Source organism: Pinus tabuliformis, chromosome 9, assembly GCF_031772625.1.
Source record: "Pinus tabuliformis cultivar Carrire ecotype Pingquan chromosome 9, CPIR1, whole genome shotgun sequence".
Classification (NCBI taxonomy): Eukaryota; Viridiplantae; Streptophyta; class Pinopsida; order Pinales; family Pinaceae; genus Pinus; species Pinus tabuliformis.
Window position 1 is genome coordinate 1,684,784,330 of NC_142307.1, and position 14,703 is coordinate 1,684,799,032.

General features: G+C 36.9%; 1 protein-coding gene across 1 annotated transcript; it reads left to right on the top strand.

The window, feature by feature from the left end:
- Window positions 1–11,699: 11,699 nt before the first annotated feature.
- On the top strand, window positions 11,700–12,650 carry LOC149155347 (protochlorophyllide reductase B, chloroplastic). Its single transcript, XM_089445415.1, has 2 exons — window positions 11,700–12,082; window positions 12,181–12,650. The coding sequence occupies exons 1-2, from the start codon at window positions 11,822–11,824 to the stop codon at window positions 12,334–12,336; spliced, it is 417 nt and encodes a 138-aa protein (XP_089301541.1). The 5' UTR covers window positions 11,700–11,821; the 3' UTR covers window positions 12,337–12,650.
- Window positions 12,651–14,703: the final 2,053 nt, after the last annotated feature.

Sequence of the window (14,703 nt, forward strand, 5' to 3'; positions counted from 1 at the left end):
GCACCATCGAGTAGACAAAACAACAACATTTCTACATTACTAGATAGGAAAGAATGATTACAACCATCTGGTGAATCAAGCTTCTGTTAATCCTCTGGCTCTTTTCTCTCTCTCTCTTCTTAACCTCTTGGTAGCAAAACAACTATATCTCATACGAAGATTTAACAATCAGTTTACAATCCTTTGACTTCGTTCACAATGCCCAAGCCTCCAATATATAGATGATGAGAGGCTTATCCTTGTCAACTCTCTCATGAGTTCCTTTAGGCAAAAGATAGGATGTTTCCTTGATTTATTTATCCCCTTCCATTAGACTCCGTTTGGAATAACAATATCCTTAGATAGGTCGAAGTTAGATGTTTCCTGCTTTTCGGGCTTACATTTGAGTAAAAAGTGGAATGCCAATCAATCAACCCGCTCTTTGACCTCCAAAATCTCATAAAAAATGGGTAATGTTGTCCCTTGGGAAAAACAGTGAGTTACCCTAGGGATAATGCCCCTAGGTCATGCATGGGGAGCATGCTAACTCTTCTTGCTAGTTCTTGGGGAGCGTTACCTTGGAAAATAGGCCTGTGAATTGGGTCATATCTTTAACCAGACAGTATTTCTCCTTTGAGATGATGAGGAGGTCATTTTCCTATATTACAACTATAGGAGGTTTGTAATGCTACAAGAAGGCCTATAATGCTATGGTTTTTGAAGGTGAAAACGTCGTCTTGAGGGTATGGAGAGGTGGATGGAAGTTGAAGCAAATGGAGGGAGGTTGGTTTGAGGCCCTAGCCAAACTCAGGACCTCTCAAAGGCCTGTTTTGCATTAGGATGAGTGTTCTGGGTGTACTAGGAAAAATTATTTATAAAGCAGGGTTTTGGGACAGAATTTGGAGGTGGCAAGACAAGATGAAGGAGCTCAAGATGGAAGTGGTAAATTTTCCCTTCCCTACAGATTGACACAACCCTACAATCAATCACATCCACACATCCATTTATCATTAAAAAAATGAAATAACTTATGATGGAAAAGATGAGTTGAATTTAAATAACATCTAATTTATGCCATAAAACTGGTCTACTCACTAAATTGACTTTTAAGCTACAGAAAGAAAATGTAAAAAAGGAAAAATAACACTAATTTGTTTCCAAAAAATCATAAACACAACATTTTTGGACTCTGGTTGTGAATCCTTCCACTCATTCTCTCGCAAAAGAGGTGATATAAAGGCCGCAACCACAAGTTTTTATAGATTAATCTCTACCGAAATGAAAGAAACTATGAACTTCTTGGAATCAAGAAGAAACATAAGTACAAAAAGAGGGACCAAATCCTCTTGGTTGGGCCCAAACCCGAGGGTCTTAGCCCTCTGAAACTAATTCAAATGTAGCTTAAAATCCAACTTCTCATTATCAAAAAGTGCAGGTCTAATACATCACATAAAAGTTTAAAGTAACAATATCAAGTTTGGAGCTCAATAGCTACACCTAGCTGGAAAAAAAAAACTTTGAATCCTAATGAGCTCTTCTTCTAGTTTATTTATACAAAAGGGAAGCTAAAGCAACTCCTTTGAATGTAGGAGTGGTTCCCTCCTTAATCTCAAAAATGGTGGAACTTGTCCCTCCTTGGTCTTCACTTGGACTAGGAGTTACCTGACTACCAATGAATTCGAACTAGTGAGAGAGGATATTGTGATCCCAAGCCGAGTTTAGGGATTTAAGGAGGTGGAAAAACCCCCTAAATTCTCTCCTAGTTGTCTCCATCGAGCCCCTACATAGTAATAGCCTAAAAAATGCTTCATTTTCCTACAAATAAACCACATTAAGCCACATACTATGACAAACACCTTTTATTCCTCTTACTAAGCATAATATAACAAAAAATGTGAATTAATGTAAGAGAAGGATAGTTTTAAGGCTGGAGGATGGCATAATGATCTTCAAAATGTACCTATTAATGGGATCCATCACGAGGCTCTGAAACCAATTTTTTGGAAACAATATTCAATACTAAGGGGGGGGTGAATCAGTATTAAGGTTAATTCAAAATTTTCTTCCCATTTATATTTAACATTTAAACTAGGCATCTATTAAATGAGAGAAATCAACAACATCTCATGTGCAGCAACATAAAAAAACACATGCACCAAGATCATCATACACATTGGACAAAGAAGTTTAACGTGGAAACCCTTCCAGAAGAAAAGTTGCCAAAACTTGTTTGTTATTTGATGTAATAATAACACTTACTCTATTACATTAATGTTTGTGAGCCACCACTCACAGGAACCACCTACGCCCTTTGATTATTTTGCTAGAGCCCACCAGCAGGAAGCACTAACTCCCTCCTTTTGTAGACACCTAATCAACTTACTAGAAGCACCATATGATGCAACAACTTCATGGATTTGTTTCAAGCACCAACTTGCATCTCCTTGGATTTATGCAAGCACCAACTTGCGAGAGGCAACAACTCCCAAGCCTTCCTCAGACACCCACTAAGATGGAAGCACCAACTTCCTATATGCAGGCTCCAACCCACACTCAATAAGGAACTAATACTCATTGTATATGGCAACCTCTCTGCCTATATTCATCTATGTTCTCCTCTGCAACCTTCACTCTACTTAGTACATGTAGCAATCTATTTTTTTCTCACTCTACAACATCATACACTCATCCCATGAACCTCTTCTCTCAGAAACACATTCTCAGCTCTCAGACCCTTCTATTCCATGAACTCTCTTGGCCACTCACAACAACACAAACAAACTCCTAGCCTCTTTCCTTTACATAGGCACTCTTAACCTTTTATCTGCAACACAGGCACACTTGGCCTCTTTTTAGTGGCATACAAAAACTCAGAGCTCTCCACTTAGCTCACTAGAAATAATATTGCTCCCCCCCACCTTGCTTAATGGGAATCATGAGTTATGTTCCCTCTGCAACACAGGGAATGATGTCGTCTATGCTATCATCCACATAAGACTGCAAGTCACGCTTCCCAAGTGTACTCCTACATTGTTATACATGTCGTTGTTGCATTAAATTGTCAGGTCTCTATAACCACATTAAATGATGAATGGGATCTGAGCACTTCTCTATGATAAAACCCAATTCTCAGTTCTACTGAGTGCCACAGGGAGGCTCTCCATGCTTCTTAATTTCCCATAGGGCTCAGATTGTTTTGTGACCAACACTTCTATACACAACCATCTTTACCATTTAATTCTTATTAACATGCAAGGAAGAGCAGAGGTGGCTTGTTCCAATTCAAGACAGGCTCCATTAATTCACTGCAAATCGTGGTCCTTGCAACCTTCATTCTCCGTAGTCGCCATTAAATTATGATTACCTTTGTTCGTGCATTCAAACTGTGCATACATAGTAGCTATTGACTCATCCAGTCACTAAACATGTGCCCTCAACACTTACATTCTTTTTCCATTGTAAATAGTTCTTTTTCCATTGTAAATAGCTTGTAGGCTCTTAGTTGCTTAACACTGAAGAACACTGCCAAACACACTCCTAGGTGCCTCTTTGAACTATAGTCTTAAGGGCTTAAATTCAATGTGTTAAACCATATGTATCCCCAATCACTGATACACGTGAAAACCAACGTTTATTCATTCATTGGGCCCCATACATATGCATATGTCACTGCAGAGTTAGAGCTCGGATTCCCTGGTGCTCGTAAATTCTTGTAAAATGTATTTCATACATCCTATGGGCTTATGTGCTTCTAACCTGGCCCACTTGTGCCTTAGCACCTCTCCCCTGACTTATTTACTTGTTTTCATTCATAGGACCGGGTCGTGTGACCTATGGCTAGGCCTTTAGGCATTATACTTTTCTGCTGCATTGCGGGGGCTAAATTCCCTTTGTTATTCACACATGACCCTTGGTCACCAAAAGCATGCAAAACCACTACTTACATGTTCACAGGGCCCCATTTCATATATATGTGTGTGTGTGTGTGCCACAGCTAAGCTGCATCCCGTATTCCCGCATGCCCACAACATTTTTTAATGGAATTCCTTAAGACCCACAAGCTTTCAGGTTTCTCAGCACTGTCCCACTAGTGCGCGCAACTGTCAACGCCCACTTATGCTCCTCATTTAAGGTTTCGGGCTTGGCCCAAAATCCATTTATTGGCCTCTTGTATTGAAGACCTTTGCGTGTGTTCCACACTTGCCTCTTCCTGCCAGCCCCACTACAATGTCTGGTACTTCATAATAACTTCCCGGCTATTTCTATTACAAGTCCTGTCAATTGACGATCCATCACTTGTTGTTCCCTGCTAGCCCGACTCCATGTAATCCCATGGCATTTTTAAATAATCTTTTGGGCTTTCGGGCCTTCTGGCCTTCCAAGCCATCCGGGCTTCCGGGTACTATCATGCTACCCTTGGTCAATGTCATTCCCATAACTCTTTTAAATAAAATTACGGGCTCTGACCTTCTAGGTTTCTGACCTTCTAAGCTTCTAGATTTTTGGGCCTTCCGGGGTTCTACGATTCTCGCTTCCCCGACTCACTATAATCTCGTAGCCTTTTTAAATAGGATTATATGGTTCTTACCTTCCAGGATTTTGACCTTCCAAGCTTCTAGAGTTCTGGGGAATGATCCTAAGGACTTCATGTCCTAACTTTGTCTTCCCATAACTTTCGATCCAAAGGGCCATTTGCAGACTTCAGAATACCATTGGAAATATCTCTCCAAGAACTTTTCAACTATGCCACTTCCATAAGCATATGAGCTAAACACCTAAGGAAAAATCTCCTTCAATGTCTAGGACTCCCAACCATCATAGTCAGTGGTCATCATGCTAAGGCTTCTCTAATGAGCTTGCTACTGTGATGATTCTCTACAGGAGACTACAACAACCATGGGACTCCCCTTGAGCTTGATACAAAAAGAACATTAACATTGGCCATGTTACCATCATAGCTAGGCTAGTGGACATCAAATCCAACATCTTCTACCACAAATATCCATGCTAGTCTGGTTGAAATCAATGCCAACACTCTTGTTGTCACTAGTAATCAAACACTGCTAGCTATCCAACACATCTCCTAGCATGAATGTTGACATCAATACCAACACACTTGCTGCCACTAGCCATCCAAGCAATGCTAACTGTCCAACAATCTCCCCCTTTGGCATTGGTGGCAACACCTCATCACATCTCTACTTTGATGGAAAATCCTCATGCTGCTTCCACACTTCTCTCGCATAAGCCACCAATGAATTTCTCTCCTCTGCATGGGCCATCACAACTCACTCTCCATTGGGTTTCTTCCCCCCTTTGACATAAATGGAAAAGGGCTACAAGATGCTTCTTCTTTCCCTTTTTAATCACAGATTGAGACTCAAGTTGTTAATGTGCATTCTGCTTCTACAAACTTCTCAACAAGGCATGATGTATCTTTGATGAGGCACTTGAAGTCTCGATTTCAAACCCAACTACAATAATTATGGGAAAAGACACCTGTAAAATATGCCTTGTGCCTTCTTGTAGATTTTGCTGCTTCTTTTGGAACTGGAAATATATGATATGCTCCTTCTGAGCAAATACTGCTTCTGCTTTAAAATGCTCTAGTTCTAAATGCCTTAGGTTGTTGGTTGGAATTTCCCTCTGCCAATGCATCTCTTGTATCAATTAAAAGAAACTAATATCAATTAAAACTGCAAATGGTATTGTTGCTTATTCATTTCACCTTGCTCTTTACTGATGTTGTTGCTGCTAAAATTGTGCTCACTTCTCTTGAGCATCTTCATTAACCAAATCTGCTCCCCCTAAGATCATGCTACTCCAAAGAGAGATTGTTGCTTAGCTAACACCAATTACACCAAAATTTGATACAAATTGGATCATGTACCAAGTAAAATTCTAAGAATCCTTCTCAAAAGGAGATGTCCATTCACACAAAAGGCTACTCCATTTGAACCCAAGGCTACCAATTGACATAGTGATACCAATTGACAACTAAGGTACATGCAAAACTTATACCAATTGTGTTAATGAACACAAGATTGTTAGGCATAATCAAATTCACAACTTAAATTAAATAAGGGTATTTCAACCAAGATGCAAATATTTCATTCCCTAAGCAATCTTTCTTTCTGAGGTTGAAAAAGATCATTGCCTGCTATTGCTACTAAAGCATCTCCCCCTAAACCAATGATTTCTCTCTTTTCCATTTTCTTCACATTTGCTTCCTTTCTTCTGCATGTGGACTAATCCTGTGGACCTGACTTGACTATGGGTTCGTGTGGACTACTTCGCTCGGTGTTGTACATGTTATCCATTCACCTTAGTGTTTATGTCTGTTGCATCCGTGTGGAATACTCCGCCGAAAGCCGCATAGATCCTGTTGTGTTGCGCGTGCCTCTTCCAGAGTTGGGACTACTCGCTCTCGACCTGAGACTCAATTTCACCCTCCCCCTCTATGGTGAAGGAACTTAGACATAAGTTACACTAAGCACTCACTAGGCACACGTACATTGTTGTTTGAAGACTAAGTATACCACTCTCATGTGCTAAAAAGCAAGAGCTAAGGCATATCTTTAAGATAATAGTAGCCAGGCCATCATACCACATGGGACTCCTACACCAAACGGTGTGAGGTTTAGTTGGGACTTCATACCAGGGAGATCCCCTTAATGTTGGTGGATCCAACACCGTCAACACAACCCTATGGAAAAAATTTAATCAAGCCTCTTCACCTTGATAGAGACCTCGTAGCAATAAGACTTGAGTCAGTGTTTGGTTTCTGGATTGAGAAGAATTATAGCAGTCATCTCTTGGAAATGGACAAGATGATCTTTATGTAACCAATCAATGTTGTAAATGCAAGGCTCTCTTTGTTAATTTGGCTTAGAGAGTTGATGCAATCCAATTGGACATTTTCACTTCAAGCTGAAGAAAAATGATCAGGTAGCAACCATAACTAATGAAATTGATGAAATCCAAAGTTTGAAAAATCAAGTAGGACGTCAAGAAGATGAAATGGACACTTAGTGACAAGAAATAACAGAGCTAAAGGAACAACTCAAGCAAATGAATAATCATTTCAGTGAAGTAGAAAGCATAAGTTCATGATCAATAATCAAATGCCTAGACTTAAATGAGCCTCCCTAGGAAGTTGGCTCAGTTCATTGTTATCATGAATTATATTATCGACCAATACTTTATGTTTTTTACATGTCATGGTTGATAGGGTAATTCTATAAGGTTTATACCTGCAGAAACCCTAATATTGTTGATTAGCGACATGCTTCTGATGATAATTTTGTATATCTCTTGGATATGAGAAACATGATAGAAATTTTGAAACAGATAATATGTACTACCTAATTTATTTTCTACAACTAGGCACATATTTATAATATAAATACTCTTTCCAGTTTAAAAAAGGCACTCATCGTATAATGATCACTGGTTGGAAATTCTGTGGGAACTGTTAAGACACTCCTTGCATCTAGTTGGAAACCCTGTGTGTGTACCACTCGCCTCACCTCTAACTAGAGGTTATAGTGGTAGCTGTGGAAATTGACCCTGTGTCACGAGTATGAGACTGTTAGGCCCTCAAGATGAGCACATACATAATTGAAGAGGTGTGGGCATAACAACATTGTTATCATAAGAAATGCAATTTTATTTGTAATACCGAGCTTAATGGCTTGGGTGCATGATGGGGGCATGAGATGATTGGGTATGATAGTGGACATGCATTCCCAACCAAAATGACATGTTGAGATGACTTCGCGTGTCTAGGCACGGCAAGGTGCACACACACCCAATATGAGACTTGGTGACCTTAGTGTGTGGGCATGTTGGGTTAACCGGGTGACACGAGTGGTGTGGTGGGGGCATGCACACCCAAATTGTTCAAATGAGTTGATGGTGGGATGATTAATGGAACAATTCATGCTGTGAGATGTAATGAGTTGGGATGAGTTGTGTTATGGAATGAGATAGCTTGTTGAAGGAATAAGATGAGTGTACCATAGATGGGTTGGTTTGGTGGAGAGTTGTGATAGGTGGAGGAACACCAAGGTTCACGACCCATATATATTTGAGGAGATGAGATGTTGGAGAACACAACAAAACACGAGTCACAACATCATAGTTCCAAACAGAATTGAAGTTGCACAATGATGAGGGAGTCCTACTGCAACCAATGAAAAACAAATCACGAGTCGAGGATTGGGGGGGTCTTGTGAGCATGGTTTCTCTTTCAATTGAAACAGTTGGAAGGTGGACCAAAGGTTAGTTTTGGAATGACCGAGGGCAGAAAGTGCACATAGCGTGTGCCATGTGAGGGAAACAAATGGCAGTGACCCAAGCTGAAGTTTGCTATTGTAAAATTTGGTGTTTTTCATACTAGTTGGGTGACTCCTTTGGAGGTACATTCCGAGCTATTGTAACTTTTGTAAAAGATTGCCCATATATATATTGTTTTGGAGTTTGGCAGCGAGCCACTCCCCCCATATTGTGTGTACATTTATGTGGCGATTTATACGTACTGAATGTTGATGATGAAGAATGCATTTTGATAAGGTTAATGTTGTAATTAACATATAAATGTGAAAGTTAATGTGGATAACAAAAATGTACTTGGGTTTTAAATTAAGTTTGAGATTCCACTATATAATTGGTCTTAAGACATCTCAAAACAAGTGTTAATTTGTAAGATATAGTATGAATGAAGTATTGATAAAGTGTTTAGACCATCCGTGAAAATGAAAAAAGTATTGATAAAGTGGTTAGACCATCGGTGAAAAACATGTTGATGAGGCACCACTAAAAATCACAAATAAAAAGTATACTATCTTAAATCCAAATCTTAACTAAAGAGCCTTTCCATCTTTAAACATTTTATTTAGATTCTAATAGTAAATTAAAATAATTTGAAAGAAAATAAAATCAAGTTCAGGAAAATATGAAAAAAATACCTTCGAGAAATATCTAGGCACCTCTCGAGGGAGAGCCGCGGGACCTAATCCACATATTTGGAGAGAACGCCACTTGGCAAAACATTATTCGTACATGTGATCTCCCTATATCTTCTTATCTCAACGAGGGATAATCTAAATTATGTATCATTAGAAATTAATGATACATCAAGAGTTTTCGTAAGGTTGATTTCATATTAACTAATTGTAGTCCCCTCATTTGAAGATACTAAAAATTACTACCATTTGATCGCTCGGCAAATAAATGTCTTGTTATTAATTTACCTTAATTAATTAATCCCAGGTGCTAAATTGCCGAATGGCAACATACAGTCATATTTTGTGGAACCTGTCACGGTGTTAGCAGGTTCAAGTACATAAGTGAGAGGAGACGGGAAGAGATTGTGATCGAGCGGAGGAAAATTGAAAGTTTGGATTACTAGGCCAGGAGGAGGAGGAACCTGGAAGCAGCTTGGCTTCGTCTTCAATTATGGGAACACTGCTTCAAACACACATAGGCTCTGTTGCATTTGCTCTGCAAAAAGAGGTGATTCTTTAAATCTTCTTTCATCTGTCAACTCGAAATTCTTGGCACGGACTGCAATGTCCACAAGAATTGCCTAAATCATTTGCATTTTGGTAACCAAGTTATTATATGGTTAAAACTATGGAGATACTCTTATTTATATTAATCCAAGGCATTTTTCATAGACATTTGTATATCCTCTTGGGTTGCAGGGAGGACATTGTGCTTCTGCAAAGGATTCAACTTTTCTAGGTGTCTCACTGATTGAACATGGAAAGAAGGAATTCAGTTTCCCTGTTATCCGAGCCAAGGTAACTCGTCTGTATTATTAATTTCTCTTTTTCTTTCCTTTTGTTTTTGTTTGTTGATTTTGGGTTTCCTAAATCCACTCCTTTGAGATCTAGCAGAGCTGAAAAAAATGGGATTGTTGTGAGAATAGAAGATATTAGGACCCATAAACCTGTAATAGTTCCATAGGAATATCCTTCATACCAGATGTGTCAAAAGTGGCCAGGCATTTGAGAATGTTAGGTATCGTAGATTATCATTTTAGATTCATGACCCTGCCTTTACGCAACAGTTGCAGATATTGCAGAATGTAAGGGTTTTTCACTGAATTCTTATATATATGTGTATCCTGCGCGCAGTATTGGTAGCTACATGGCTATTATTTCTCTATTTTATAGTTCCGATGAATTATGTCACATATTTTGGGCCATCCAAATATACCCATTATTAAGGAAAATGCATAGTGAGCTCTAAACTTAAAAATTCCTTCATTTTTCTCTCTCTCTTTCTCTGTCCTTTTTGACTAATTTTTGTGTGTACAGATAAGAGCAGAAATGTTGTTCAAGTGTGAAGTTTCTACTTCTGATAACCTCTGTTGTGGCTAATTGTTGGCTCAGTCCATTATTTTCTGAAGCTGTTTTAATGATTGCATAATAATATTGTTGCTTTCTCTTGGAGAAGAAAATTACTTCATCTGAACATATTCCCTCGTTTTTTTCTTTGCAGAAAATTACGAGCAGAAATACCAATGTTCCTAGAATAAGGGCACAGACTGTGGTCGTACCAGTGGAAACAAAGGAAGCTCCAGCAAGCAAAAAGACAGATAGAAAGGGTAATGTTATCATAACATGTGCATACTCTTGTATAGGGCTTGCTACTGCCAAAGCTCTTGGGGAGAGTGGGAAATGGCATATTATTATGGCATGCAGAGATTTCCTCAAGGTAGAGAGAATGGCTCGCGCTGTTGGAATTCCTAAAGAGAATTACACTGTCATGCATTTGGATTTGGCTTCTCTTGAAGTGTAACACAGTTTGCTGATAATTTCAGGCGCTCGGGAAGGCCACTGGATGTGTTGGTTTGTAACGCTGCAATTTATTTGCCCACTTCCAAGGTACCCACATATACAGCTGAGGGTTTTGAATTGAGTGTCGGTACAAATCATCTGGGTCACTTTCTTCTTTCCCGATTGTTGTTGGAGGACTTGAAAAAATCTGATTTCAATTCAAAGCGAGTTATAATTGTTGTATCAATTACACGTACATTTACTTGATTTCTCCCTTTTTTAAATGGGATCTAATATTCCTGGGATACTTTGTGCCACTCTTTGAGTCTTACCAAACTCATTAAATCCCACTGGGTGGTGCATATCCTTATCCTTTAGAACTGAAAACAGTGGGAGCATTTCCCTTGCATGACTTGTTTTTGCAATAAAAACTGGAGACCCAAAAAAAATTACTAGGTTTTCAAATTTTTGAAAAGTATTGAATGATCTGCAATAAAAACTGGAGTGTCCAACAAAATTTACTGGGTTTTCAAATTTATGAAAACTATTCAATAGAGCTCGAGTTGGTCTAAGACTCTAATGGTTAAGAGCATGTGTTTCTTGTTAAGAGGTCACAGGTTAAAAACCAAAACCAGAGGGGTAGAGTCTGTATGCCTTCGTAAACTTAGCAATCAAATAACTGCTCTTGTCCCACAAACAAGGGGTCTTATACACCAATTTGGTGTCTAGCTTGGCTGTGACCTTAAAATTGGATAATAATAATATAAATAATGCAGAGGTGGTAAAAAGTTACAATTAAACTTTTGTATGGAACTTGCAGAAAGCTGTGCAGAAACTTTATCATTAAGTTATTTGTTTAGGATGAAGTGACTGAGTTACCTTAAAATACTGAAATCTCCACTCCTTTTCTGAGGCAGGGAGACTGATAATCTTTCTAATGTATATCTTTCACAACAGGGAATACAAATACTCTTGCTGGGAATGTCCCACCTAAAGCTAATTTAGGTGACCTGAGAGGGCTTGCTGGTGGTTTGAATGGAGTCAACATCTCACCCATGATCGATGGGGGTGAGTTTGATGGAGCTAAAGCATACAAGGATAGCAAAGTTTGCAATATGCTAACCATGCAGGAATTTCACAGAAGATATCATGAAGAGACTAGCATTACATTTGCATCACTATACCCAGGATGCATTGCTACTACAGGACTGTTCCGCGAGCATATTCCTCTGTTCAGGCTTCTTTTTCCACCTTTCCAAAAATACATTACTAAAGGATTCGTTTCTGAGGAGGAAGCGGGAAAAAGGCTTGCACAGGTATTAACTACTTGTTCATGTTCTAGTGGAATTTAGTAACTTTCATCTTATTTGCAGTCCCTGCTTTTAAGAAACTGATTTAATTGTATGTAATACAGGTTGTGAGTAATCCAAGTTTGACCAAGTCCGGTGTATATTGGAGCTGGAATAACAACTCGGCTTCCTTTGAGAATCAGTTATCTGAAGAAGCCAGTGATCCCGAGAAAGCTAAAAAGTTATGGGAAATTAGTGAAAAGCTTGTTGGACTTGCTTGAAGTTCTCCTATATTGTCAAGATTATGTGTACATTAGGTAGGTCAAGATGCCAAATATTGGTGTGTTTTGTAGGGTGGAGGATTTAGTTTCATGTAGAAAAATCAGAAGAGAAACAGATATAAATTACTCTGGACTTTTGTGCATGTTTTCATTGCAGCGCTTACTTCGGTGGTGAGTGGTCATTGAAAATTTTTCTTTGATTGTGTGATCGAGGTTAAATTGGTCGCAGTTTATATTCTTTTGACTGTCAATTACATCATTTGACATATTAATAATTGTGTATATTTATGAAGCATTCTCAGTTTTGAAAGTTATCCTCGTGCTGTTTCTGCCTTGTCTACAGATGCTTGTAACTCAGAATATATGGTTTACAAGGCATTGAATTTTCCACCTCAGAACAAAAATTCTATAAAGATCGAAACTATTTTGGTTTTCAAACAGGACAGCTCTCTTATTGAAGAATATCACTCTAGCCTTTGATTCTGACCATTCAAATTTGACCATGAACCTTCAATTGACATTGCCATAATTAATGCCGCCTGCTGTTGACTTTGATCTTGATTTTAGTACAGGCAAGCTTCTTATGTTTTGAAGTTTTAACCCTTCTCAGCGTATGGTTATTGAATTTAATTGTTTGCAAACATGTATTTCCTCTTTCTCATTACCATTGTGTTTATAACTTAGAATAGTTTATTATGGTTCATTACCATTGTGTTAATAACTTAGAATATGTTTATAACTTAGAATAGTTTATTGCTGTTAAATTGTTAGATTAGTTTATTTTTCTTTTTGGTATTTGTTTTTTATAAGTTTGGTAGGATTATATTTTCATCATTTCTAGTTTCTCACATCACAAAATTTGAACTCAAGATTTCCTGTTCAGTGAGATTTCATTTCCATAATAATTACCAGTTAAACTACAGCAAACAGACTTTTTAATACCGGTTTAAATTTATTTATTTATTTTTATTTTTATTCCAAATAAAATAAAACAAATTTACATCTTATCTCATATAAATCAATCATTCAAAACTAAATCTCGTACAAATCATCTACAACTAATTGACATTTTATATTTTATAATCAGATATTTTGTATTTTAGAGCATCATTGCATTTTTGAGTTTGAACGAATTAATTTACATTTTAGATTTTTGGATTCGAACCAACTAGTTTATATTTTAGAACCAACTAAAATTGGCTGACATTTTACATTTTAGAGGATCATTGTATTTTTGAGTTTGAACCAACTAATTTACATTTTAGATTTTTGGATTCGAACCAACTAGTTTACATTTTATATGTTTGGAATTATATTTTAAGGGATAATTGTATTTTAGGCTTTGAACAAATTAGCAGATGGCATTTTTTTGGGTTTGAACAAAATCTCGTACAAATCATCTACAACTAATTGACATTTTATATTTTATAATCAGATATTTTGTATTTTAGAGCATCATTGCATTTTTGAGTTTGAACGAATTAATTTACATTTTAGATTTTTGGATTCGAACCAACTAGTTTATATTTTAGAACCAACTAAAATTGGCTGACATTTTACATTTTAGAGGATCATTGTATTTTTGAGTTTGAACCAACTAATTTACATTTTAGATTTTTGGATTCGAACCAACTAGTTTACATTTTATATGTTTGGAATTATATTTTAAGGGATAATTGTATTTTAGGCTTTGAACAAATTAGCAGATGGCATTTTTTTGGGTTTGAACAAATTAGCAGATGGTATTTTTTTGGGTTTGAACAATGAGATTTGAGAGATTAAACTTCACATAAATTATTCAGTTTTCTAAATTAATTTAATTTTATGAAAAAATTATAAATTAAATTCTAAAAAATCAAAGTAAATTAAATTTCACATAAATTAATTAGTTTTATAAACAAATTATACTTAATAAACAAAAATTAAAAACTAAAACTCAAAAAAAACCAACTAATTTACATTTTATAAAAAAATTAAAAAAACTAACTCTAAAAAACCAACTAATTTAAACTATATGAAAAAAAAACCTAAAAATAAAGGCTATCTTAAAAAAATATCCCAAAATTATTTAATACAATTCTAAAAAAATAACCCATTTTAAAAAACCTTAACCATAAATAAATAAATAATAAAAACTAAATTCATAACTATAAATAACACTGTACAATAGCTGTTATAAGAAATTTCTTAAAAGAAATGGGATCTCTTACAATGAGCACGAAACAAATATCTACCGCTCAAAGGTCTATACCTGACTTACACTTTATCTGAATTTAATACCATCCTAAGAATTAAACCATCTCAGAAATAGTTTACTAATGTACATCGTATTATTCTTCCATTCAAAATTAAAATTAAGACTATCCC